Source organism: Bombus pascuorum, chromosome 3, assembly GCF_905332965.1.
Source record: "Bombus pascuorum chromosome 3, iyBomPasc1.1, whole genome shotgun sequence".
NCBI lineage: Eukaryota > Metazoa > Arthropoda > Insecta > Hymenoptera > Apidae > Bombus > Bombus pascuorum.
The window spans coordinates 5,391,507-5,416,851 of NC_083490.1; the positions used below are offsets into that span (position 1 = coordinate 5,391,507).

Sequence of the window (25,345 nt, forward strand, 5' to 3'; positions counted from 1 at the left end):
TCTATAAAATCCCATAGTCTATTTATAAATAATACACCTATTCCTGATCCCTAAATTTAAAAACGTGCAAAAAAAATTTGTCATGAAATTTACAGTTACGCTATTTGCCGTAATTTCACGCTCAACTCACATCGTCACGTGACACACGAAACAACGGCAATAAGTCGTCATATGCCGAAATAAAATCTATTAATTAGTAAACATGTTATCGACTCGATACGCTGCTCCTTTAGTTCTACAAGTTGTTAACGCGACTGGTCGATCACGTTTCAAGAATTTCATATGCAATCCGCGTGAACGGGCACGCACACAAACGCTGCTTGTGTTTCGTGCAGTCGCATGATATTGACACGTCGCGGAGACAATTAATGCAGACACAGGCATGTAGATACGTATGCACCCGTATACGTAGCTATGGGCAAAGGGGAAGGGGGTTCCGTTAATTACTCAAGCTTCTGGCTTCCATATCCGATGGGAGACCCTCGAGGATCGATATCCGATTTCTCATCCCTGCTACTTCAAGCGTCAAGCACGCACTTCCGAAAAGTGATAGGATTCTTGGAAAATGTAACGAGATTCTTATCTCCGATACCATGCGCACGTATCGAAGCGACGTACATATGCTACGCGATACGCGTATGACGAAACGCATGCACGATACGTTTACAAACTACACGTGCGGCTCAAGTTGATTAATTACAACGTATCGTTAAGACGAATATTTTCACATCGTCCTGATAAACTTCGAGTTTACATTTAAAATGGAGTGTCCTATGCCTTTCACGCTATTAACCCGTAATTCGTTTATACGATTAAACATTTAACCGGGGGAATTTCCTTCTTCGAACGATACTCAACATCTCTCTGACTATCCATAGAGATTTTCCACAGCGATAATATATCGACTAGATCTAATATCTCTTACGAAACACGTAATACCACGGTAGATAATAGCTGCTTAAAAAGCGAGCTTCTAAATTTCCTATTCAAACGAAAAATACTTCACCTCGGAGCTGTGTTTGTCGACGGGGAAAAATCGCGAAGAATACTGCCTTCGCCAGCGAGCTGTTTTCAGCGCTCTCGTGGCGCGGCATACGTAACGTCGATCGCCCATAAAAAATCGAGATCGTTAACGAGTTAACGGCGATAAATAACAGAGTTGGACGGTGGAGCAGCGCGTAAAATTACGGTTTTACCTGAACGAGACGAGTAGTCTGGAGACTGGAGAGGCGTAGCTGCGAGGTGAGTTCGTGAAAGCGCGAACGACGCAGGTACCCCACCTCGGAGCCCGATCGTGTCTTCGTGGCCAGATCTAATTGGTCGGTGGATTCGAAAAATCGGCGCGGATCGAGCCCGCTAGTTTCGAAGCAATTAGAAGGAATGTCGCCGGGTGCCGTGGCGTCGATAGGCATCTGGCGCAGCTTTTATCTGCCCGAGAGTCCAACCTAACCCCGGTGTTGTGCGCTTAGGCAAAAGTGCCGTTAGAAACTCTCCTCTCCTATGTGCTTAACTATATCGGACTATGGCGCGCCATTTACGTGGATAGTTCTGCACCTAGCGCAGATAACCGTAGCCAGAGGTCGGTCAACTGATGTCACGGACCGATTCTACTAATTGCCATACTTTCCACCGCGTCTTCCTTCCTCGTTTTGTACTTTGCCCCCCTTCTTAATCGCGTCGCCGACTTTCATATTTTCCTGTACAAAATCGCGGATGGAATTTGTATCTTGTTGGAAGTTTGTCATAAGCAGACTCTTAATGCGACACGAAAAACGCTATGCGATAGTCGACGTGGATCACGGAAAATAAGAGAAGGAGCTGATGTACGCGTTAATCGCGTAAGTAACGAAGACGAAGAAGGATAAGAATGAACAGAAGTTGGATTTTAATTTTAAGGAATCTGAAAATTAAGAAGAATCGACGATCGCATGGAAGATCGGTAGCGTTCGTTTCCGAAGATAAAAATTTTATGGAAAATAAAAAATCGATCCACTGCTTGTATGGTTAATTTATCTGGTGTTTGTTATATTTGATTCCTTTTTCTCTTTTTTTTTTTTTTTTTTGCAACATTAGAACATAAATAACACTTGTTAATTACAGATTCAACCGGTTCGCGTGAAACCTGAACTGTATTTAGCGAAGTTTTTCTAATAATTAAGGTATCGCGCTGAACAGGATTTCTGGCTATATTTTCATATATGTATATGAAAGCCACTTCTATGCTATTCGAGATTTTGGTATTTTAGAAACCGACATAAACGTATATTATAAATAAGCTCAATTCGTATTTAGTATATTTAACGTGACTGAATAGTTCGCGTGAATGAATCTGGTAATTTATACACGGTATTAGGGGTAATTGCATGCTTAACCAGTTCTTTTGAGGACCAGTTTGCAACGACAGTGAAAGCCCTACACAGAAAACCTCGTTGGAAGTTGCCACGATCTTTAGGCGGATGATTTTTCAACCGTATAGAAACGATAAACTGTATACAAATGCAAATTGCGGCAACGTGCACAGAAATTTTACCTACCAAAAGCAATCTTTCTTGCTAGATATTGCTTGCAATGATATTTGCAATTTGTTAAGGAAATATAGCTGGAGTAAAAAGAATTCGAAAAGTATCACATTCATGCACCTATATTCAAAATTGATGATCATTGTTACGAGACAGTAAAATTTGAAATGGTATATTTTAAAACGTGGAATATATAATCCAACGTTTCAGATATCGCTGCAATAGCATCTTTCAGAAGTATATATATGCGCGCGCGTGTGTGTGTACTATGCTTCTGAAAGGTTAAACTAATAAAAAAGGTAAGTGCTTCTCCAAATAAAATGTCGGTAACATTTGTCTTACTCTAATTCGACTTGCTCTTAAAGAAAGGCAAATATACAATAAGTTAACGAAATAAGGCTTGTACGTCATTGGACAGAAATTTGCATGAAAATGTAGCTAAACTGAATATCTCAACAGAAATATCTGCTTAAAATCCCAGGAAAGACTCTGATGTATTCACCGGTATGGTAGAGGCAAAGGAGCATAAGATCGTTAAGTTTGAATAAAATTACCATATTAAATAGGCTGAAAATTAAGATGTAAATTATAGCGAAACATAATTGTCGAAAAATAAAAAGAGAACAAAAGATAAACGAGGTATACAACTATGATATATTTGGAAAAATAACAAACGCTTGATCATCCGTTGAAGTAATTCATCTGCAATTAAATGAACGTAAGAGAAACAGCATAACGTTGTGATATAAATCTGCGTCAAGTAGTAAGCTATATAAGAGAAGGTTTGCGTGACAAGCGTGTTACTCGAATGCTTCGCGTGAATAGCTAATTCATTCGTGGTATTAGGAAATGTTGTGTGTCATCGGTGGATACGAGCCAAATGTAAAGTTATTTTGAAATTAACTAGAGACGTCAATTTCGTATAAAGGATTGCGCGTTTACACATTTGCGAAGAAGATTGGTTTAAGTGCAACGACCCGTTAAGTGAAGATTACGCGGAAACCGTTCAGTTTTATCTAAAATAATAAATTTTGTTGCTCTTAGGAAGCACATGGCATCGATAATAAGATCGAGCTACCGTAGAATAAAAAAATAACGCACGCGGTCATCATCGTTAATTATGGATCGTTAATTAAAAAGATTAGCCACTAAAGTTATCGATCAAAGAGATATCGTAAAATCGTTGGCTCTACGAATTTTGCCGACGCGTTAAAACACATATGAATAATTTTAACCGCGTTTTTAGTTTCTTTGGCAAGTCAGATACACAAAATTCGACAGGTGTGCGCGGTCTTTCGTGACTGGCTGCATAGCGAAATCGCATAGAACGAGGTAAAAGTATAAATGGGTTTCGATGCACGCCAGACACTCGTTTTTAAGACTTCCACGTATCAAGAGCGTGCATCTCAGGATCCCGATGATTTACGCGAAAAAGCCTCGATAATTAATTCGAAGTGGAATAATTACTCTTCGCGAGGAGGCTATAAGACCAATTCTCGAGTGGTTGAAAGGAGCACGAGGAGAAAGTACGTTAAGTCGAAGGAGCCGTTGCACGTTGTTCCAGAGCACGAGATAAATTTAGATAATCTCGAGAAAAAGGACGGTGTTCTACCAGGAAGGCCGACGCACTATTCCACGCGGACGATATTATTATCACAAGCGTCCAGAGCACCGCTTATTATTCCCCACGTTGAGAAACGCAAGGACGCGGGACAAGCGTTTATTACACGCGGGTGTATTCAGCCTTCCGATGACTAACGTCGCTTAATATACATCGCCATTTGGCAAAAGAAAACTGCCTTCTGATCGAGCAATATTTTTCCTTTCCGAATATTTTTTTAGGTATTAAAAGGTCGCGTAAATTGAACAGAACTCGCGAGCAATATCGAGTTAACGAAATCCAGCTGAGACCTTTTCCAAGAATCGCTTCCACTCGAATAAAAACAATCATCGATTGCCTATAATCATCGAACTCATAAATATTGTTTCGTCTTACGAAAATAATCGAGTTCAAGAAACTCTACGCGATCTATAACGCGAGATCGCGAACGAAAAAATCTCTACGAGAATTAATTACAAGCTTGTTACGATCTTACCTAATAACGAAAGCGAAACAAACCCACGTATTTAGTGTTTATATCTTTGTTTTCTTGACTAAAACAAATATGAATTTCCATAAAAATCCACAGTCATAAACGTAACAACAAGTCGGTCCAGTTAGGCAAGAATATATCGGTACTGTTAGATGTAATTTCGATCTATTTATAAAACTGGTTACAAAAAGCATTAATTTTCATCAGAAAGACATCGCGTCGACGATCTTGCGTTGCGCACTGTAATTTTCTCGTGACTGTCGACCGACTCACGTGATATTACCGCCTTTTCATCATAGCGAAGATAATTTTGAAGAAACATTAAAGTAACATCGATAAGTGAATATCGTTGGAAAAAATTGCCGGTCGTACGCGTTTCACGTGTAACAGGATGCAAAGGCTTTGATTTAAGGAACGGCAAATACCTAAGTGAACCAGGGAACAAAAAGGTTGGTCGGCCGCGAGTTCTCAGGGCACGGCCGGATCTTCGCTTCGAAACGATCGAACGCCGCTCTTTGTTCGCGACAAGAGACCGTCGAAAGGTTACACTTAATTATGACATTCGGGGAGGCACGTTTTGCCAACGGGAAGTGACTTTCCCTCGAGTGTTTGTATTACGAAGAATACGTTCGAGTAACAGTTTCATCGCGTGTACACTTACGATATATACTTTTGGCGAAGTAATCGACAAATATACACGGAATTTGTAAAATATTACAAATCCATTAAAAATATTTGGTGATCTTGTTCGTCGATGTTACTTGATAGATTACCTTGTTCTTATAAACTTTCATTTAACATCCCTACTATATCGAAACGTATTAAAATCGATACTATTTTAACAGTAGTCACAGGTTTGATTAAAACCTTCTGCCAATGATACGAGTGGTTTGTAACGAATAAAACTTTGTCGTTATTAATCGATTGCTCGAATCGATTCGAAACCTAATTAAATTTGTGTAATACAATTGTACGAATAATTAGATATAAAGGCAAGAAGTCAGAAAGGATCGTTCAGTCTCTTCGCGTTGACCAAAATAATCGAGTACTTTTGTTCGATGAAGCTCGTTCGAAATATTCAGATGTTGCGTAACGCGAGGACCGTGCGTTTTAATTACAAACTCTCCATTTGCTCTTCTAACGAGTCGTGCCAAATCAGCGAAACAGAGTTCGCGGCGTTTTCCGAACATCGCGTACCGATGGGCTTTCGTTGAAAAGCAGGAAATTCAAAGGCGAAACGGTGCAGAGGCAACGATGACATCGCATTGAGCACCGCGTAATCGTCGGATCGATCTTTCGACGTCGAACTACGCACTTTAACGAGGCGATCGCTAACAGGAGCGAGAACGTACTCGAGAATCTATTTCTGCGGCCATTCACATCGAAAACATGGACTCACGCTCGTCTCTCGAATGTCTTTGAACTCGTTCGCTAAATAAAGAGAATTTCAGCTAACAAACGAAGGGAAAGGGAGACGACGACGACGACGACGACGACGACGAAACGAAGGGAGAGGAACGATGGGCCCCGCGTGAAATAATCGCACGAGTCGCGAATAATAAATCAAACGGGTCGACTTGCAGGCGTAGTCGGTGAAAAAGGAGAGACGAAAGGGCAAGGAAAAAGGAAATACTCGAGAAAGAAAGAGAAAGTATCTCTTCGGTATCGCGACCCGTGCTGTGCCACGTGCTTCGCGAATAACCGACCCATGCTCAGCTTCTTTTTTTCTTTTCTTCACCCTTTTTTCCCTGTTTCACTAGTTTCTTCCGTTTCTTGTTTCCTTTAATACGCCACGATACACTTTATTCTCTCCTACTTTTTTCGTTAGATGATTAATCTTTCGGTCGAACGTTCCTTTCGTTTCATAAATCTTGCGAGAACGTTCGTTCGACAGTCGGTAGATACCGGCAGCTTTGTCGCGAATCGATATTCCTCTGTCATAAAGCGCAGCTACGTATACGAGACAAACGATGCGATGCGATTGTAATTACCGCGATACGATTTATTGATACTTACGTCGACGTTTCTCATTTTAGCAGCATTAAATTTCTGCCAGTCCTTTAAATTCTTCCTATTTTACATACGGCTCGTTCAATGACCGACTATATACAAACTTATTATCATCTCACTGTCCGAAACAGACATATCCTTCGCGATCAGACTTGTTCGTTAAAATACCATCGATTGTATTTTAATCGATCGTTATCTGATATTCGTATACTTGTATTTTAATTCTAGCTTTCTAATCACCCATTTAACTAAAAATGGCGCACTACCGTTCCGCAAGAACCGTTTGATTCGCATCTGTTTGACACATCGCAACGAGCACAAAGCAACGGAACACTTGGCCGAGCTGTACGGGCGCAAAAATATCGAGGTTGCAAAGCGAAACACGAATTTTGTACGCGAGCATTGTATCCGTGTTATCACGTCCGCGGGTACGCGACGAAGGTCGTGTTACAAAATATCAAACTCCATTGATTCCGGGGAGGACACATGAACCAGAACAAAGGCAGCCATTTAATAGGAACTTGATGCATTTGAATTGCACAGAAATCGAGTTGCTTCGCGTGGAGCGAAGTTTATTCGAAAGGCGTCGTGCCAACAGACCGGTTCTCCCACGGAACAGCCAGGACTTCGTTTACGACAGAATTTCGCAAAACCGATTTTTTAGCTCCATTGTGTGATACACCGTCGGAGCATTGGCTCGACGAGTTAGCTTCATCTGGCAAAAATAACATAAATACGACGTTTGTCTATGCCTTTCGCTCTTTAAAAGGAAACTTTGGTTTTCGTCGATCGAATGCCAGGTGCGTAGAATTCGAGGGTCGTGGGATTCGTGGTCCCTAAAAATTATTAGGGTCTCCCCAACTCGTCCCTTCTAATACCGCCTAAGCTTTTTTTCACCCCCGAATTCGGCTCGTGTCAGAATCATCTTTCTAAGCTGCTATAACGTTAACGTTTTGATCGAACGTACAAGTTATAGCTATTTTTATTATTATTATTATCACTATCATCGTCCTCATCATCGTTATTATTATTGTTATTATTTTCGACGATATACTTTGGTTCAGATTTATGTCGATAAACATCGTTGCAACCAATTCTTTGTTAAACAAGATTTTTCCAGGTAGGTATAATAATGATCGAAGCAATTTCGACATAACGTTATTGTTCGTATTGCGTGTATTATACGAGCACTACGAACACCAGAAGTAGCGTAAAAATGTTTCGAATAGATAACGGAACATTATCGTCGACGTACGATTTGTTATACACGCGACAGTAGTCGTCGTTTCACGCGTGTTACGAGACAGATATTTTTTCGAAGAAGCGTAAGAATACGTAGTTGGTTGATCGACGCAACTAAAAATTAAAGGATGAAATTAATTCTAGATTACAGTTCGTTCTACGTCACTTCATTTTACGCGGACATACTGTATGCGGAATATTCTTAATCCAAACTGGATTTTCACGTTTCAAGATTCGTTCGGTAATCGGATATCGATCGTCGGAGAATATTCAATGTCCGTCCTATCCTTCTATTAACGATGATTTGCAACGCGAATACTGGCAACGGACATTGACGTCTATCGACAGAAAGATATTCTCTTTGCTAAGAAATAACAGTATGGAAGTTTCTTTTTTTGTCGCTCGCGTGAAACGTAGGTGATCTACAATTGGAAAGATGCCGTGACAGAATGTTCTCATCGAATCGCGTGTTCGCGTCGGAGGTTCTCGTACAGAAGGTGTCGAGGTGCGACCTGCAGTCAAGGCCTAACCGGTCTTCGGGGCCCCGTGGCGATGGCCACTCGGAACACGAGGCGGGGTATCTGGTTTTGAATTTTTCCTTTCTCAATATAGATCGTGACCGAGCATGTCTTATTCGTCTGTATCGCGTAATTATACACGCCGGGTGATTCTCATTTTTACAGTTCTTTCCGTTCGCTCTCCTCTGAGATCACTTAGCTCTACGAGAATGCTTCTCGATACTCGAAATTTTAGTTGCTACCTATTCGTATATTCTGTTACTCCAGTTACTCTCTTATCTGCTGTTACTCGAGTGAAAAATTATAGATGCGAAGAATCGATGAACTCTTATCGTATAAACCCGCGATTTGCGACTGGGTCGCAAGAATTTTTCAACCGTGCAATACCAGACTGTTTGATCAGAGACACTGACATTTTCTCTATTGAATGATCGAGTAAAAACCACGTATACCGTCGTACGGTGTGAACAAATATAAGGTATCTCGTGGGTGCGGTAGAATTTTAGTAATTAGTATAGGCGTTGTGAGATAGAAAAGCTTGAGAATCATCGGTACAAACTATTTGACTTCCGACGAGTCCAGACAAATGGAATTCAAACAGGGTATTCTTTACGAGGAGCAGGTCGTTTTTCTTCTTGTCATAATAAATTCACCATGCTGCAATTCGCGTAAATGTTAGTCGTAAAACGTTTAACGTTCGAAGGCTATAGTTAATCGGAGCCACAAGACGTATTCGTTGCCGTGATACGGGTAGATCGTGAAATCCAGAAGCCGCGTGGAAACGTAGAACACGCTTCAGCTTGCAAAGCGGTCATCGTGAAAGTTCGATCCGCAAACTAAGTACGTATTATACATACGTAAGACCGCATGGTAATCTATTCGGTGGAGGAAGCATCGCGTTAGCCGATCGTGAGTCGAAGAGAACAAAGATATTTAAACACGTCGTACATAATTTATTTGGAATCCGGCTTGGTTGGAATTCACGAAGAAAAATCGGAGGAAACGCGCGGAAGGAGGTGGGAAAGATTGGCAAACGAAATAACCGGTTTTCGGTTGGTGGAAGGGTCGAGAAACTGAAATCGAATCACGAAGAACGATACCTGTGCGCTTCCGGTGAATTTGGCAAGCTGCGTGCCTTCCTGCTGGCCCCGCCGCTACTTCCGCTGTTTCCCATTTTGCAGCGATTTCCAGGCTAGTTTGGTCGTGTCTCCGCGCGATCCGAAATAGTAGCACTTCTTGCGTGCACTGACACTTCTGACGGTCAAAAGTGTCCCGATGAATCAACCGGTAGACGCGACGCGACGCAACGCAACGCGCTCGCTTTGGTAAATAAACAAATAGGTAGGGACAGGTTTTAGCAACGTTTCAACTTGCTCGGAAAAACGAACGTTCGGTCGCGTCGCTCTTTGCCAAATACTCTGTCGCGTGTGTAGATCGATGAACGCGAAGGAAGAACGCGATCGAAAAGAGAATCGCGGCCAGTGATTCATTCGGTTCGTCGTTCGGTATCGGTCGCGATATCTTTCGCTTTTAACTTCGATCTTTCGTTTAGGTTCGTCGAATCGACGATTCGCACGCGTATAATTTCTTCTTACACCGTTACACTATTGTTAGGCTTTATGATTCGTTTCCTGCATCTTGATTCATACACGTTGGCTGCGTTCGCGCAAATATACAGCACCGTTTGCTGCGATTAGTGGGATTCTCGCGAATCCATCATCGCCGTCCATTCGACCGTTGATAAACGATTTTACGACTTTAGCCGCGCTCGTAATTTATAATTACTCTGATCCGTAAATCTCTCGATGTAACGAATCGCATGGTCGGTGGAAGCTGGCGATTCTGCGGTTTCGCTGGACCCGCTAATTCGAGAGAACCACCGACGACAACCGGTACATCTTTACCGATTTTCTCGAAGCGGTTACTATATATTTATCTCTGGATGAACCGGTTATTAACGGAGCGATGTTGATTCCCTTAGCGACCAAGCAAACAACATTTCAGGAAACGTCGTTGCGCACGCAACCGTACATCGTTTTGCAGTCTGTTTGGCAAACACCATCTCATTGTTTCTCGATCAGCCGCTACGAATCGATCGTCGAACCGTCGATCTCGTTGTCTCGGTGCAACCGTGAGAACCGTGAGCGAATCATCGCGCACATCGACCCAATATTCTCGAAACGAATCGACGTACGGATCCTTTTCGAAGGAAGCATATTTCTCAACGTGTTGTTTCGCTCTTTGTTTACGTGGGACGGTTCTCTCGATTCGTAGGATCCACGAACAGAAACAGGAATGGAAAGCGGTCGTCCCGAACGGAACCTCGTTCACTACACTACACTTCCACCGAAGCAACGACGATGCCTTATGGCGAGCTGTTCCACGGTCATACTGTGGCCATGGTGTGTAGGCATCGTTGATGGCCCGTTTCAAACTGAGGCCCGCCGAGAGAGAACCATTCCTGTTCCCATAGCACGTGGCTTCTCTCTTTCGCTCTCTCCCTCTCTCGCCCTTGCCCCCACTATTCATTCGAGCAATCCCCATCGCCTTCTCTCTCTCTCTCTCTCTCTCTCATTTTCTGTTCCCTGTTCTCTTCCCCGCTTCTGGTTACCCCAGACTCTCTCGTTCGTTCTTCCTCCCTTTCTCTTCTGGATCCCCATACAGATGCGATATACCTTCCCTTTAGCAGGGTCTCTGGTATACACGTTTCATCTCTTCTTCGCAATATTCCTATCTATCCGTTTCTCCTTCGTCCTCGCACCAAGCTTCTCCGTTCGCGTTCTCTCTATCTTCCGTTCTGTCTTCTTCTCTCCTTCCATTCTCCACCCTCTCTATTCTTCGCGATGCGAAAGCCCAGGATCATCCCTCCTCGTCTGTTCGCTTTCACCCCCATGAGCCCCTCTTCGTTCTTCGCCCTCGAATCGTCCGACAACCACGTTTCGCTCTCTTCGCCTTCCCGTGTTGTTCGTCGTTCTCTCTATTTGTCTCTCTCTCTCTGTCTCTTCCTCTCACTCTCCCTTTATATTCTATACACCAGTACCCCACAGCCTCCGTGGATTTCCCCACTGCATCCATGCGACCAATCGCACCGCTCCACTTCCGTAAGAGCCGGCCAATCCCGCACGAACGCTTACCATTCTGGATTTTTCAATCATTTTTATGATAATGCTGGCATAGCTGGAGCACGTGCACGCGCACAGTATTGTACCGAGACGCAACAATACACCCTGTGTACGCCAGTACGAGCCTCGTACGCAAAGAGTCGAGCGCGTGTCTCCTCTACTTGCACGCAAGCGTGTGTACAAATCCTATAAACGGTGCGCGAGTAGCTTTCTACAGAGTGGCTCGAGAAGTCCACTTAATTACAGATTCGGACGTCTAGTACGGTTTCATGGGTTCGTACCGATAGCCGAAGACGATAGTTTGCATCCCTCCTATCCACGCATTCGTATCGTATATCGTAGCGGAGTAACACCAGACTCTAGTTTCGCCAGACTAGTGAATTTTTCCTGATTAAATTAATCGATTATATTGATTATTTTTTTTTTCTGTGTGTGTTTTTAGAAGCACGGTATAGAATTATTAGTTTACGTTACGGATACTTTAGTTGTTATACTTGATCTTCGCCAGCCCCTTAGCGTCAAACAAACATTAGGTCGAGTCGATTAGGTTGATTAATGCGAGCTTGTTTGAAAGAGCACATTATGTGTTTCGTATGGAAACATACTACTCGAGAGTTGGCGAATGTTTGTAAATATATTGCCTTTGACAGAAATTCACGTGCACGTATCCTTGCTGCATCAGATCACAACTTCTCATATTCTTTAATTACAAATGAAAGATATCAAATTTTGTGCAGACGCAAAATTTGCCGCATCGGTATCGTGCCAGGGCATTTGTGATAACGCGTCAAATTGACAAGCAACGACCGACAGTTAGAAGTCGACGAACCGAAACTCGCGCGAATAACAGACGTACGTTTCCTCTATTTGTCTTTTTCGTACGAGACTGAAATATTTGTAAATATTTAGAAAGTATGAAACAAGTAGCAGGAAGATGAAAGAGTATATGGAAAAGACGGAATTCTTATTTAAAGAGCGTTCGTGACGGGTAATATATCGGCTGGAAAATATGGAATAGAATTTTTTGGTTACCCGTTATATTCTTGTTATACGGGCCAGAGCCATAATACACCCACGTTGGCTGGTTTGTGTCGCGGGGGGAGTTTCGATGTATACGTGTGGTTATATTGTGTGGCGAGCGTAACACAACGACCACGGTCTACGCTGAGTCGTGGGCATAATGGAGCATTGTTAATATGTTAATGTCGAGCGTTCCTAAAGGTTCCGACGGTTTACGTTTCTCCATTCCACCGAAGAATCGTTACACGGTCCATTAGACGACGAACCTCGCATTCCACTCGCCACGAATTTCCCTGCGGGATCCTTCTTCTTCCATTTTGCTCCAACGTTACGATTTTCCATTAATTCGTTTCAACTATGTTGCACGTATTGGCGCTAGTACAATTTTTCGCATGCAAATGAAAAGAAAGAAAGAAACGTGTCTATTCGAATGGCTATCGATTTTCCGATAAGGACGGAAATGCAAATTACGAGCGACGTCGTAATACGAAGTTTCTTAAAACGGCCGGTTTGAAATATCGAGCAACCGTAGGAAAAATTGTCGCCGGGATACGTAACGAAGATTAATATCGTCTCGTTCGTTCGGTGAAAAGCACAACCTCCGCGAAAAATCTGCCCCGCGTAGGCGTGAGTTTGCGTGTGGGTTTAAAAATAACGACCTTGACAGTCGCGACTCACGGGAAACGCGAATTAAGAAAAACGGCAAGTCAGTGGGGCTCCTTGGTGTTCTCTGGCGAGCCGCGAGAGCAATTAACCGCGGACGGGAGTAATTAAAATATTTGAAGCTCCGAAGAGTCCGCAATTACGTTACTACGCGAAATACAGCTGTGTAAAACACAGTCGTGCCGCTTCCTGCATGTATATAGCGCGATATTCGCGTTCGTTCGGTGGTGTGAGCACGCGTACAGCTTGATTAACGCGGACGTTAATGAGCACGCCGTCGGGTCGTTCGTCCGACGGGACCTCGGTATCGATTCGAACTCGCCAAGAATAAAAGTACGATGAGATCTAAGTGCGCGAAAATTTTGCCGTAACGAGTCGAAGGCACGTCACGAACGTTTACTTATCGCCATGTATGCCGATCGATATCGATGAGACGAAAATTGAAATTGAGATTGAACGGCGATGGTCACTGAAAATATACCTCTCGACACGACAGAGTTCGATACAAATGTCTTTTATGCGATTTCTTGTCTTTTAAATTAACAAGGATGTAAGTTTATAAATATAACGAATATTTTCGTGCTACAGCGACGTTTGCAATGTGGAAATTGTTCGTCTTGTTTCTTTTTAGCGATAAGAAAGACAAAAGGAAAGAAGGCCATCTACTGGAAACTACTGGTCGATCGTATCGGAAAATTCGGACGTACAGTTTATCTCCGAAACGAGGCTAAAAATCATTGGCGAAATCTATAAACGAAATCTATTCAATATCCAATAAAATCAGCTAAAAATATATTAAAGAACTACGTGCATTATCCTTTTCAAGAAGATATTCTTCCTTTGTATTTGATGGTAACGTTTCGATAATTCCGAATTTATCTGCGATCGATACGACGCAGCGTTATCGACTGTTAGTAAAGAAAACCTAACTTATCCGTGGTAGATACAAACCACTGGTATTATCTACATTGACAGTCGGTAAGAAGGAATCTGCGTTGAAACTTACCTAGGCATGTCTTGAAGCTGTTTGGCTCTCTGCTTGTATCGCGAGAGGGCGAAAAGAAGGGCGAGGACCGGCCAGAGGGTTGATCCTGCAGCCAATTCGCCAGGATTCACGGAGCCCACGTCCGCCCCAAGAGCTCGGAGCGCTCCTACGCACAGGCTCACGTTCTCGACCTGCGCAACACACGTAAAACCTCGTCATCGATCACGCTATGAACCGATGTGTACTCGTGTACACCACGCGAATCGATCGAAAATTTCTTTTTTTTTTTCTTCCTTTCGACAGATCCCCAAGGATATGCCCGCAGCTAGTCGGTGACCTAAGTCGAAAGACAGTTGCGTAACGCGCGCTTTCGATTCAAATTCGCCTTATTCGATATTACATTTGGCGCGACGAAGGATGTCGATGCAGAATTCGATCTAGTTGATGTTGAAACATTATCTAGGACCGTGGTCTTACATTCCGTTTGTAATTGGATTCACAATTGCGAGAGAAAAGATCTCTGATGACTGACGTGACAGTTCAATGGGACTGAAATATCGGTTGACGCTCTAAGCTCTTTACTCCAAATGGATTCCGTTTCTTTCCTAGTTGTCAAATTTCTTCCTTCTTTCGTTAAATCGACGAAAGTACGTATGTAAAGTAGGGAAAGTAAGAAACGAAAGAAACCAAGTAATTAAAAAATACAAAAATCTAGAATTTACGTTGCATTAATTTATATACATACTTTTCTCGTGAAACTTAAGAAAGCGCGAGTATATTAAATAGAGAAATCGAGATGAAATATGTAATTTATAATGAAAAAGTGTCCAATTTACGTTGCCTCGGTTATTAACGATTACAAGTAAGAAACCAAGGATTAAAAATTAATCCATGTATTTCCACCAAAGTAAACTCTACTCGCACTATATTTACGAGTCGAATACCAAACGTAACACATATCTATTTCGTACATTTCGTGAAAAATGAATATTCCGCCATGAGCGGAAAGTGTCAAACGTTCCTTCAAATTTTCTACAAAATTTTCTTCAAAGTGTCAAATTTTCTACAAAATCCGCAATTTTGGATTCCGCAAATTCGACAAAAAATTGGGGATTTTGTCGAAAATTCGCAATCACTTAGTTGCCAAGCCAATAGAATAGACGCAAAGCACACGAAAGGGGAAAGTAAGAGGAAAGTACGGATTAACGTCGTCCCTGGTGTCGTTTTGGAGCGATAGTCGAGAATCCAAGACACGGTAGACGTATCGAGGTGACTGGTGCATATCGGCATACATAGTTTGGAGGGTAGAGCAACGCGAGGAAGGTACAGGAGCGTGGTGTAGGTGTACATAAAGGACGCGGCAGCACGATGTACATATACGACACAACATTCTACGAAACGTGACCGCCGTGACCATGGCTACCTTGTGCTAGCACGCGTGCCGGCCTGCCTCTTTTGTTTCCATTGTTCTTAAGAGCCACGGCGGCTCCGGCTTTTACCCAGAAAACAAACCGTACTATACTGCACACGCTGCACACGGGGTGGTGAGAGGTATACACGAGCTATGGTAGAGAGAGAGATGACTCACCCGACAATACCCTGGGTGCCCACGCGTAGGTAACAACTAGATTGCCTGTGTGTTCGTACGAGCTACATGCGACCAACAACGATGGGGTGCCATGACGGTGGACATCCGACAGAGAAACAGAATTCAGGAAAACCGTGAAAACGTGGATCGAGTAATTGACAGAACATGCTCTTACTTTTGCCTACCTTTCATTCCCATTTTATCCTTCTTTTTCCTAATTTTCATATATCTTCGTTTGCAATTTTTATGAAATTACACACTCTATCGTGTACATAAGGTGTATATAATCGAGAAATCGAAATAACAAACGATGCAAAATTAAATTAAAATCTTGTGGGTTCTAAAACTTATTTCTCCTTTGATATCCAATACGTACATATATCGAAGAATCGAGATTCTATCGATATTTTTTATACGTAGATCGCGAAGGTTTTTCATGCATTTACGAGAAATTTAATTTAAATTTAAAGGAAAACGTCCAGGACTTTCAGTAGGTGAAACGAACGTCTATTTTATTTCTAGTCCTTTCGATACCTGTATGCGTAGCCATTTGCATAAGAATTCGTGGTGTAATCGTACGCGATATACGTTTCCAAATTTCCATTTGTCGTTCTTTTTACATTGCCAATCAAGAGAAATACTTTTAACCGTACGACGTTCAATACCACAGAATTTCCAAGCGACGATGAATCATTAATCTTATAGCAACAAATAAATCAAACAGTGACGCGGTCTTTGATGGTGAGCAACCATTGAAACCTCGTTTCGGAGGAACGCAGGTTCCCCAAACCCTTATCAGACTCCATTAACGGCGAAGCTTTGAAACGAAATCTCAATCGAAAGTAAGACGCGACGAGATAAAGGGTTGCGAGCTTTTGTCGAAGTTGACGCAGACCTTTGTGAATACACGCGGTACAGATTTGCGTCGTCCACGAGATCTCAGCGCGACACATCGGAACCCTCTCGGAGCACTCACGGGTTATCCACACGAGATGACAGCCGTAAATGGCGATGGCGCTTTTTAATGCGTTTCTCTGTCTATGTCGTCGACCGTCCCACGTCGAACGTGTACTCGTGCGAACCTTCGACCGCGAAAAAAGAAAACGTTGCTCTTAAGGGAGACATCGTGCTTCCTAATAAAGGGTCGAAGGTGCATCCAACAGGTTGTTCTATTCTCCACGTTGATCGTTGGATATTTTCTTCGAATTCCTTCGATTGTCCAAACTATCGCTTTTTAAATACGCGTATCACGTACGATTCCATAGGAATGGATAATTGACGGGACGTTACTCTACGGATAAAGCGAAGATAAGTCGAAGACGTGGAACGAGATTTGTTTCGCTCCAAGTCTCCTTTTGGAGAAAATTTAATCTCGAGAATGAAGCCTTCGATTTTCGTCGTATTTTGAGCCACGGAGTTTCCTTGACTTTGTCCGTACTATGAATTTAAACCTGCGGTGTACACGAATCGCTTGGAAGCAATAATTCAGTACATTGGAAAGCAGAGAAAAGCGACGACGATGCACTTTTTACGACGGGTAATCTGACGAAAGTAAGTTATTCGCTTCTGGAGAAATCGAATGCTACTCATTTGTTGTAATTTCACTAACGTTGTTAGTTGGAAACTTGTTGTACGAGAGAGGCTCGGACGATTGAAATCGTTTCGACGCATAGCTCGAATAGCTGACATATTTTTGGACGTACTTGCTCCAACTATGCCTAACTATAAAACCGAAGGAAAGCCGTGAAATGGTATTACGCGCGCTGTATTAAGAATAGCTTGCGCCATTCGTATGACGAATATCGATGGCGAGCAACGCGGGCTGAGTCAAAATTCCCATCGAATCACGCGTATCCAATTAACCGAGTCCATTGGTAGATGCAATCAACGGATCGACGATGCTACGTGTCTCTCAAATCGCCCGAATGGCGTGTACATCGAATCAGGTTTGTAATTCAGAAACCGTGCTCGAGGAAGGAGAACGGCTACAGAGCCAAAGATGGCAAGAGATGTCTCCTTATGGTAACGTCCTCGCCTCTCCGCTACACAACAAGGAAACGAAAAAGAAGAAACGTAAGAAACGTCTTCGAAGCCTGTCTCTCTTCGGCTTTCGATTTCATGCGTATCGCCGATCTACCGATTTCTTGTTACGTCTTGCGCGCTCGTTTACTCCATCCAGCTTTTATTTATTTGCTATGGATCTTCCTATATCTGTTACTATATCGTTTATAAAATCATTTTCACGACTCTCGTGATTTCATTTACTATGGTCGTCGAACATATTACGATGCTTTCTTAATTTATCAAACGGTTTTGTTAATTATTCTTCATCTTAATCTTCGTTTAATTTCTAACCATAATTTATAACAATTTATAACAATCGAAACAGATCACGACGTTATTCCAGAAACAGATTTTCTTACATCTTTCTATATCGAAAAATAAGAAATTGATACTATACTCTCGTCGATCGAGCTCGTTTTACGTCATGAATATGTATATCGTATTTAAAATCTCAATTTCCAATCTGTCATTTTCATCAAAGTCAAACATCGCCTTCGTTTAATTATACCTGATACGAACGAATCTCACGTTCGAGATTCTTTTATCATGGCACAACAAGAAGCTGACTCAACCAATTTTCCAACTGACCTTTTTCGTCTCTTTTTTCTTACAAGCAAGTTCATTACATACTTCAAATATGGGTTTATCGACACACCCTTATACAGCGCACGCTTGGTATACCTACGCGTCGCGCGATCGTACGAGACAAAAGTCGAAGGAGCCGATTGCGCAAGAAACCGACGAGGAGGATCTGATATCTGACGTGGAGAACCGGTGTCGTCGCTTGGCGGCACCGGCGCTTCAGAAATCGAAACTCGCGGAGAGATGATTTCATTTTTTCCCCTGTCCTTCCGTTTTTCGTTGAATGCATCTCGCGGATACGTGAGTGGAATGGAGATCCTCGTTGGAACGATAAGTGGTAGCCACGATCCACGTAAAAATCAGATTTACACGGATGATCGGTTGAGTCACATTGACAGACCAGTTTCCACTGTGATCTTTCCCGTTCATTTAATTGGAAACTTATACACTGCGTTCGCGAGGTTCCCGAGGTTTTGACCCATTAAGGTGCAAGCAGCGAGACAACGCGTTGAAGTAAACGCAACGTCATCGATTCAGAATACGAATAAGATTTTCGTAATTCAAATTTATCATAGTGTCGTATGTACTTCGAATTTTATAAATCGTAGTGTCTAGACGGACCAAGATATAATGATCGTTCGAATTTCTTTGGTAATCACACTCTTAAAAAGCAGAATACAATGCGGAGTAACGGGGAAAAAGTTATAAATAAAACGTTGTTAATGCAACGTTGTCTCTTAATGGATTAACGAGTTATCGAAATAAATAAGCGGAATATTTACTACGCTCTGTTATACTTGTATTTTCACAAATTGCCAAATGGAGATATCTCTTGAAACATAAAGTGCTTCCTTAAATCGATAGGCTATCGTCAAAAATATTGATTTACCGTTTAAAAATAATTTGTTGGATATTTAAGAAGAATTTGTTTAGAGATAAGCGACACGATTGCTTCGACGATTATAAATATCAATTTTAAATATCAGCAGTTACATTATTTAGCGATTAAACGTTAATAGATATTTAATACTCCTTGTTACATATTTAATTATTATATGGAGGTTTAAACGAGAATTGTTTCGTACGATCTCCGCACGAACCGTCCCCAACGTTTTCAACGTTGAAACGTCGACAGGATTTCAACGATGAATTGCGCCGACAAGGTTTATACCTTTGGCTGATCTCTCCTCTTGCGATGTCGCCTAAAGGTACACGTTACTTTCGAGGTTTCTTTGGTTCCGGATCAGAACACCCGTCAGTACCTGATTATTAGTGATGTTCCTGGTTCAATCGTAAAACATGTAGCAAAACTTTAATCACGAACATCGTATTTTCCATGTAAAGACACGATTTATCGTACTACTATAATCATTCCTGACGCGTACATTAAACAAGCAGGAGAGTAACAATTTTATCCACTTTTTGCCTACTTGTGATAGAACAACGAAAGCTCTAACGTTATATAATTAAAAGAAATATAAATATTTGAATTTTTATAATTTGCAAATTTTTCCCCAGCTTATAGAACACTTTGTAACATGCTATTTTCGCGATGATAGATCGCGTGTGTACTGTGGCATTTAAAGATGAAAATTACCGAAGTGACCGTCTTTTATTTGGCTCAACGCCATCACCGGGCCCAAGAGTTAACACAATGAACGTTTGAATTCGTAGTGTCCAGTTAACACGATTAAATCGTGCGACGAATCGCTGAATAAGAAAACGTCCGGTGAGATGGAATAGAACGACTTGTAATGTAATTTAATGATACTTGCTGTCAGAGACTGGACAGTCTGACGATGGAATCTTACGTGTTTACTCTTTACGTATGAAAATTATATTATATTTCTTCTCGGAAAATGTAAATACGCGTCTCGCTATCCGATATTCAAATATCCTTTCAATATTCAAATACTCTTTATATCAGGGCTCAACGGAGAGATATATTTTGGTAGAACACAAAAAAGTGATCGAAGAAAGAAAGCTACAGTCACGATTAACCATACCACCAATTTTTTGCTTACACGAGAAGACTCTGCGAAAGGCTTGAGATCGTTCTTGCAGAATAAGCAAACTTCTTGGAACAAAGTATCTGTTTAATATATATAACATATTTCCTTTATCTCTGTATCGCTGAGGAATTATATTAATTTACATTTAATATTATAGGAGTACAATTTTATCGACGACAAAATTATTAACGAACAAGGATATCAAAGAATAGATGAAAATTAATTACCAATTTAAAAATTCCCATGGATAGCGCAAACAGACGATTAAAGAATAATACTTTGTGCTTTGTTAAATGTCGTTTAATATGGAACGGCATTATACAACTCTCTTGATCCTTATCGTATAGAAGGAGAAATTTGCTTATCGATAGTCGTTCGTTAAAGTCTCTTATTTACGTTATCATTTTAATGGATCTGTTCGACTGTCAATTTTACCACTGACAAGACGATAGTACCGTTAAACCGAAACTACCCGTAGCCTGTCGACGAAAAGGAAATATTGCTCTCTTTATACGCGTGTACGGTGCGGCAGTTATCAAGATATTTCAAGATGCAAAAGTTTCTTGTCCTTAACGTAACAAGTTCTTTTTCGTAATAGCCATCGGGCACTCGATGCGGTTACCTTTTCGAGCGCTCTGTGTTTTTAATCAAACTATAAATCACTTAAGTGCGCATCTCGCAACATGACATAATTATGTCTTATGCAATGCCGTGTTAACGGTATATATTTGCGCGTGTAACAAATTTTATGAAAATAAGGTATTATACCTGGTTCATATACGTTGTACAGGTATAAGTCGTACAAGTCGAGATGCTAGTTACCAAGCGATATAAATTATGTACTGACAAATCGTTGACTGGAATAGCGATATATGTCACCTTCTCATAGAATTAATATACGAATCGTGGAACATTCGTTTTCTTATATTCGGACGTTCATTTAAAAATTCGCTATAATATGTTTAACAGAGTTGAACAAATTTATTACGCTAGTCGAGGATTCCTTTCGTGAATAATTTTCCACTTATCGCGTCATCTTTTTGTTTATCCAAGTGGTTGGTAAACTCTCACTCGAAGATCGTAAAAAAACGATATTATAAAGTTCGGCAGTTGTAACTTTCCCGTTTTATTGACTCCATAAACGGAAGAAAAGTTGGCTGACGCGCAGGGACTACCCCTAATCTCGGTGCTTCGTGGTACACAAGAAGCCGATAGACCGATTATTTTTAGAGATGGCTCGTGCCTTCGGGACTTTCCTCGGTGCTAAACAGCCATCGCATTTATCTGTCGGATATAGGCCGGCTTTTCTTGTCACGGGCCATGTGCTTTTTCAAGTCGCTGTTGCATGCAGACCTTGTTTCATAATTACCGTGAGAGTAAGGAAGTGAAAAAGGGGAAGAGGAAACGCGGACGAACAGCACAACGATCGTGGTTATTTCCTCTTTTTCTAAAAATATAAGATCGAAGCTATCTAAGCTATACCCAGTGAAAACACTACAATTGTGATATACGATAAACGTGAGTCAAACTGTGTCGTAGCCGTAGACAGTGTGGTAAAGTGCCTAAGGATCGATCGCAGGAGATCGGACGTTCATCCTAGTGTATTAACTACGATCTGGGGATAATTTTAAAAATATCCGCAGAAATTAATATACGTGACGTCACGCGGAGATTTGAGCGTACGTTAGCACGTGGCAAAATAGACTGTTGACTGTCTCAGGTCTTCGAAAGTACGCTATGATTGGGAGGAGAGAAAGAGAGAGAGAGAGAGAGAGAAGAAAGAGAGGGAGAGCTATTGCAAAGTCATCGAAAAATTGTCGATGAGTTGCACTTGTTGAAGGAATTATGCGAGCATAGTAGCTACGAGAAAATACACAAAAAGATCCATTGTACACGTCGAAAGTATAACGCTGATAGATTCGGTATACAAAAATATGTATAACGTTATATAACGTTAAGAATTCGAAAGAGCCCAGTATGACATTTACGTGTGACATTTGATAGTCGAAAAAGAAGAAAAGAAAAAAAGGACAGTTAATTATATACGCTGAATTTGCGTCAATGATATTCGTTAATAAAAAGTTTTTTATTATATTTATTGAACGACCTACAACAAGAATTAGTATTATTGCGACATATAGCTTTATTACATCCTTTCATGGAGTATTTTATGGAGTAACTATTTATATTAATGTATAAATCTGTTACCGTGCTAGGAAATATAGCAATTTCTAGGAGTAAAGGAAATTCTGCGAGACAAATTGTCTCATAAATAGTTATATGAATATCTAAGCGGTGAAACGATGGCTTGCGTTCATTTGCATAAGCCGACAACAGAAATTCAAAGTTCGAGCGACAGAATTTTACAGTGTGATCGGCAAAGGATATCGAGAGATATGAACATGCAAATATCAGGGAGAAAGACATTTCTCGCGTGCTTGTCCCAGTCGTTTGAAACGCTCGTGCTCTCCACTTGGAAAATTGCCGTTGGCGTTTGCTTTGATTCCCTACCCGGGGAAAACAAGGAAAATAATAAATTCATTTCACGATATTTCGCTACACATTAAGGTACGTAGGATTTAAAATATTTTCACGCTACATTTATACTCGTACGTTACTATTACTCACAAAGTGCTACAACTTTTTCGAATCAAAATAGTTTTGCGCAGATTTCTTACAAAAAAAGTTCAATTTATCAAACTCCAAACATACGTGAATATCTATCATAGAATATCGATATCTTCGATTGAAGAGAATGCTCTTGCCAATTAAGAGAAATCTAAAATAAAGGTATCGAAACGTGTAATTCAATTAAATGGATGAAGGAATGATAATTACGTTGGAACTAACGATACGGTGGTTGTCTCGCTGAATAGGTTAGAGAATTGGAATTCAGGTTGAGTTTCCTCGAAGCTCCTGCCAGACGATTTCACGTGAGTTGCATTCGAGCAACAGGGAGATTCCTAACAAGTCTAACTAACCCATTTCCCGAGACAATGCCTATATTCAGACCTTTTCAACAGGGGAAATGAAAATGTTAAACGATTATCCTGCTAGTTAGAAGCTAACTATCGTCGGTAACTACATAGGATGCTTTTAAATCGCATTGATCGAACAAGGAGCACAATTGCCACGACTTATCGACTCAACGAATTACCAAAAAAGTCAAATTCCACGGTATACTGCTTCTAAACGTGCCATTAAAGGAAAATCGACGTTAAGAGCGAACGATGGAGATACAAATACAAGCTACGAAATTGTTTCATTAATTACACGATAAATTTGTCTTGTTTGAAATTTTCTTAGTCATTAATATCGCTAAGTTGCATGCTATGCGTGTAACTATGCGTGGGAAATACTTAATTTGCAAAGAATAACTTTCATTCCGTGTGCTCTAAGCTTATCAAGTTGGCAATCGTACCGTAGGAAACACTGTTGGCAGGTAACAGTAAGCAAGCGAGTACGAATCGATTGCACAGTTCATTTGGACTATTGTTTACTTAGCATTTAATCAAATTTATATGCGAGAACGTATAATCAATTCAGGATCGAAACACGGGATGTTAATTAAATAATAACAGAAAATTCATGGTTCGTTGTAATATTTATGAAGAATAGTGGACTCTCCAAATAGATATGATACTAATCATGCTCAAACATTAACGCTAAATTTATACAAGCTTTGTGGTTGTTACAGTATTTTACATACGAACAGTTGCACATAGTAATGCAACGCGAAACCAGACTTGCGAAACTCGTGCCCTGCATTAAATTTCTTACGGCTAATTTTTCTCAGGCTGTAACCGCAGGTGTCACTGTCATAAGCTACACGCTTTTTCATGTCCTCTATTTGACACAGCTCATGGTGATCTCGGTCGAACGCTCTGTATCACTTACTTAATAAATACTCGATACGTAATAACAGCTACGTATCCTAGATTAGACTTAGACAAAAGAAAGACCAATTTACTTTCTTTGTTTCCTCGATGTGAGTCATCGAATAGAATACGAGGGCTAGCGAATCGATCTAGGTGACGAAGGCAGAGAAGAGACGGGTTTAACGATCCCAACGACCCATGGAATTCACGGAATGTGCATAACGGTGATGGCGTAATCTGCGAGAAAAAATGAGCGGCTCGGCGGCGAAAAAAAAAGGAATATCGAGCGGCAGCTAATAATCGCCTTGGGCTCCGTAATCGGTTGGGCCTTCTTGAACGGCTCGCGTTACTTTATCAGGTTTTCCTGGATCAGCCAGCGGCCACGCAAGTACTGAACGATACTGAGAAAAGATCGCAGACAGTACTTGGCGGATTACAAAGCGTCCAATTTTTCAGGAAGGGTATTGCAAAATCATGAAACTCTGCATTTTCACACCTGTGTAAATTATTCTTCGAACCTCCGTTCGATTTCGAAGCAAGGAATATTTAATAAAAGTTTGAATCGTCGTTATAGAACATGCGAATATTGATAAGAATTTCGAAACAAATCAATTTAAATATTTTTAGTATAAAAATATAAAGGTGAATGCAAGGCATTTTATCACGCGAAATCCTTCAAGGGTAACGATACGATAATGACGAAATCATCGCGCTAACAACATTATTGTTAATCGTTCGATCGTCCGTCAGCACAATTTACACATATCATTCAATCCTGTTAATGTTTCTGTGGTTACACATATACGTACGAACCTGAAACCGCTTGATTCGCGCGAGATATGCAAACGCACCGTGAGCACCCGGACGATTGTTCACACAACGAAATTACGCAATCGGTCGTTGAATCATATCCAATGCGTTTCGTGAACACATTAAACTTTCACATTTCCATTAACGAAAACCGAAAAACTTCTTTCGCGAGATAGACACCGTTTCTTCCAGCGGAATTACTTATCTCTGAATCATTCGTACTACTTCTCTCATTGTAT

At 41.2% G+C, this 25,345-nt stretch overlaps 1 protein-coding gene across 6 annotated transcripts in view; it reads right to left on the reverse strand.

Annotated features, from left to right (window-relative positions):
- The window catches only part of LOC132905110 (protein sickie), a 192,660-nt gene that overhangs the window by 106,134 nt on the left and 61,181 nt on the right, over nucleotides 1-25,345 (reverse strand). For 5 of the 6 annotated variants that reach the window (XM_060956079.1, XM_060956076.1, XM_060956077.1 and 2 more), the window contains one exon: nucleotides 14,194-14,363. In XM_060956079.1, coding sequence (XP_060812062.1) covers nucleotides 14,194-14,363 — 170 coding nt within the window. Of the gene's footprint in view, nucleotides 1-9,482; nucleotides 10,807-14,193; nucleotides 14,364-25,345 lie in introns of those variants that run through there. The other variant, XM_060956080.1, reaches the window with a different exon arrangement.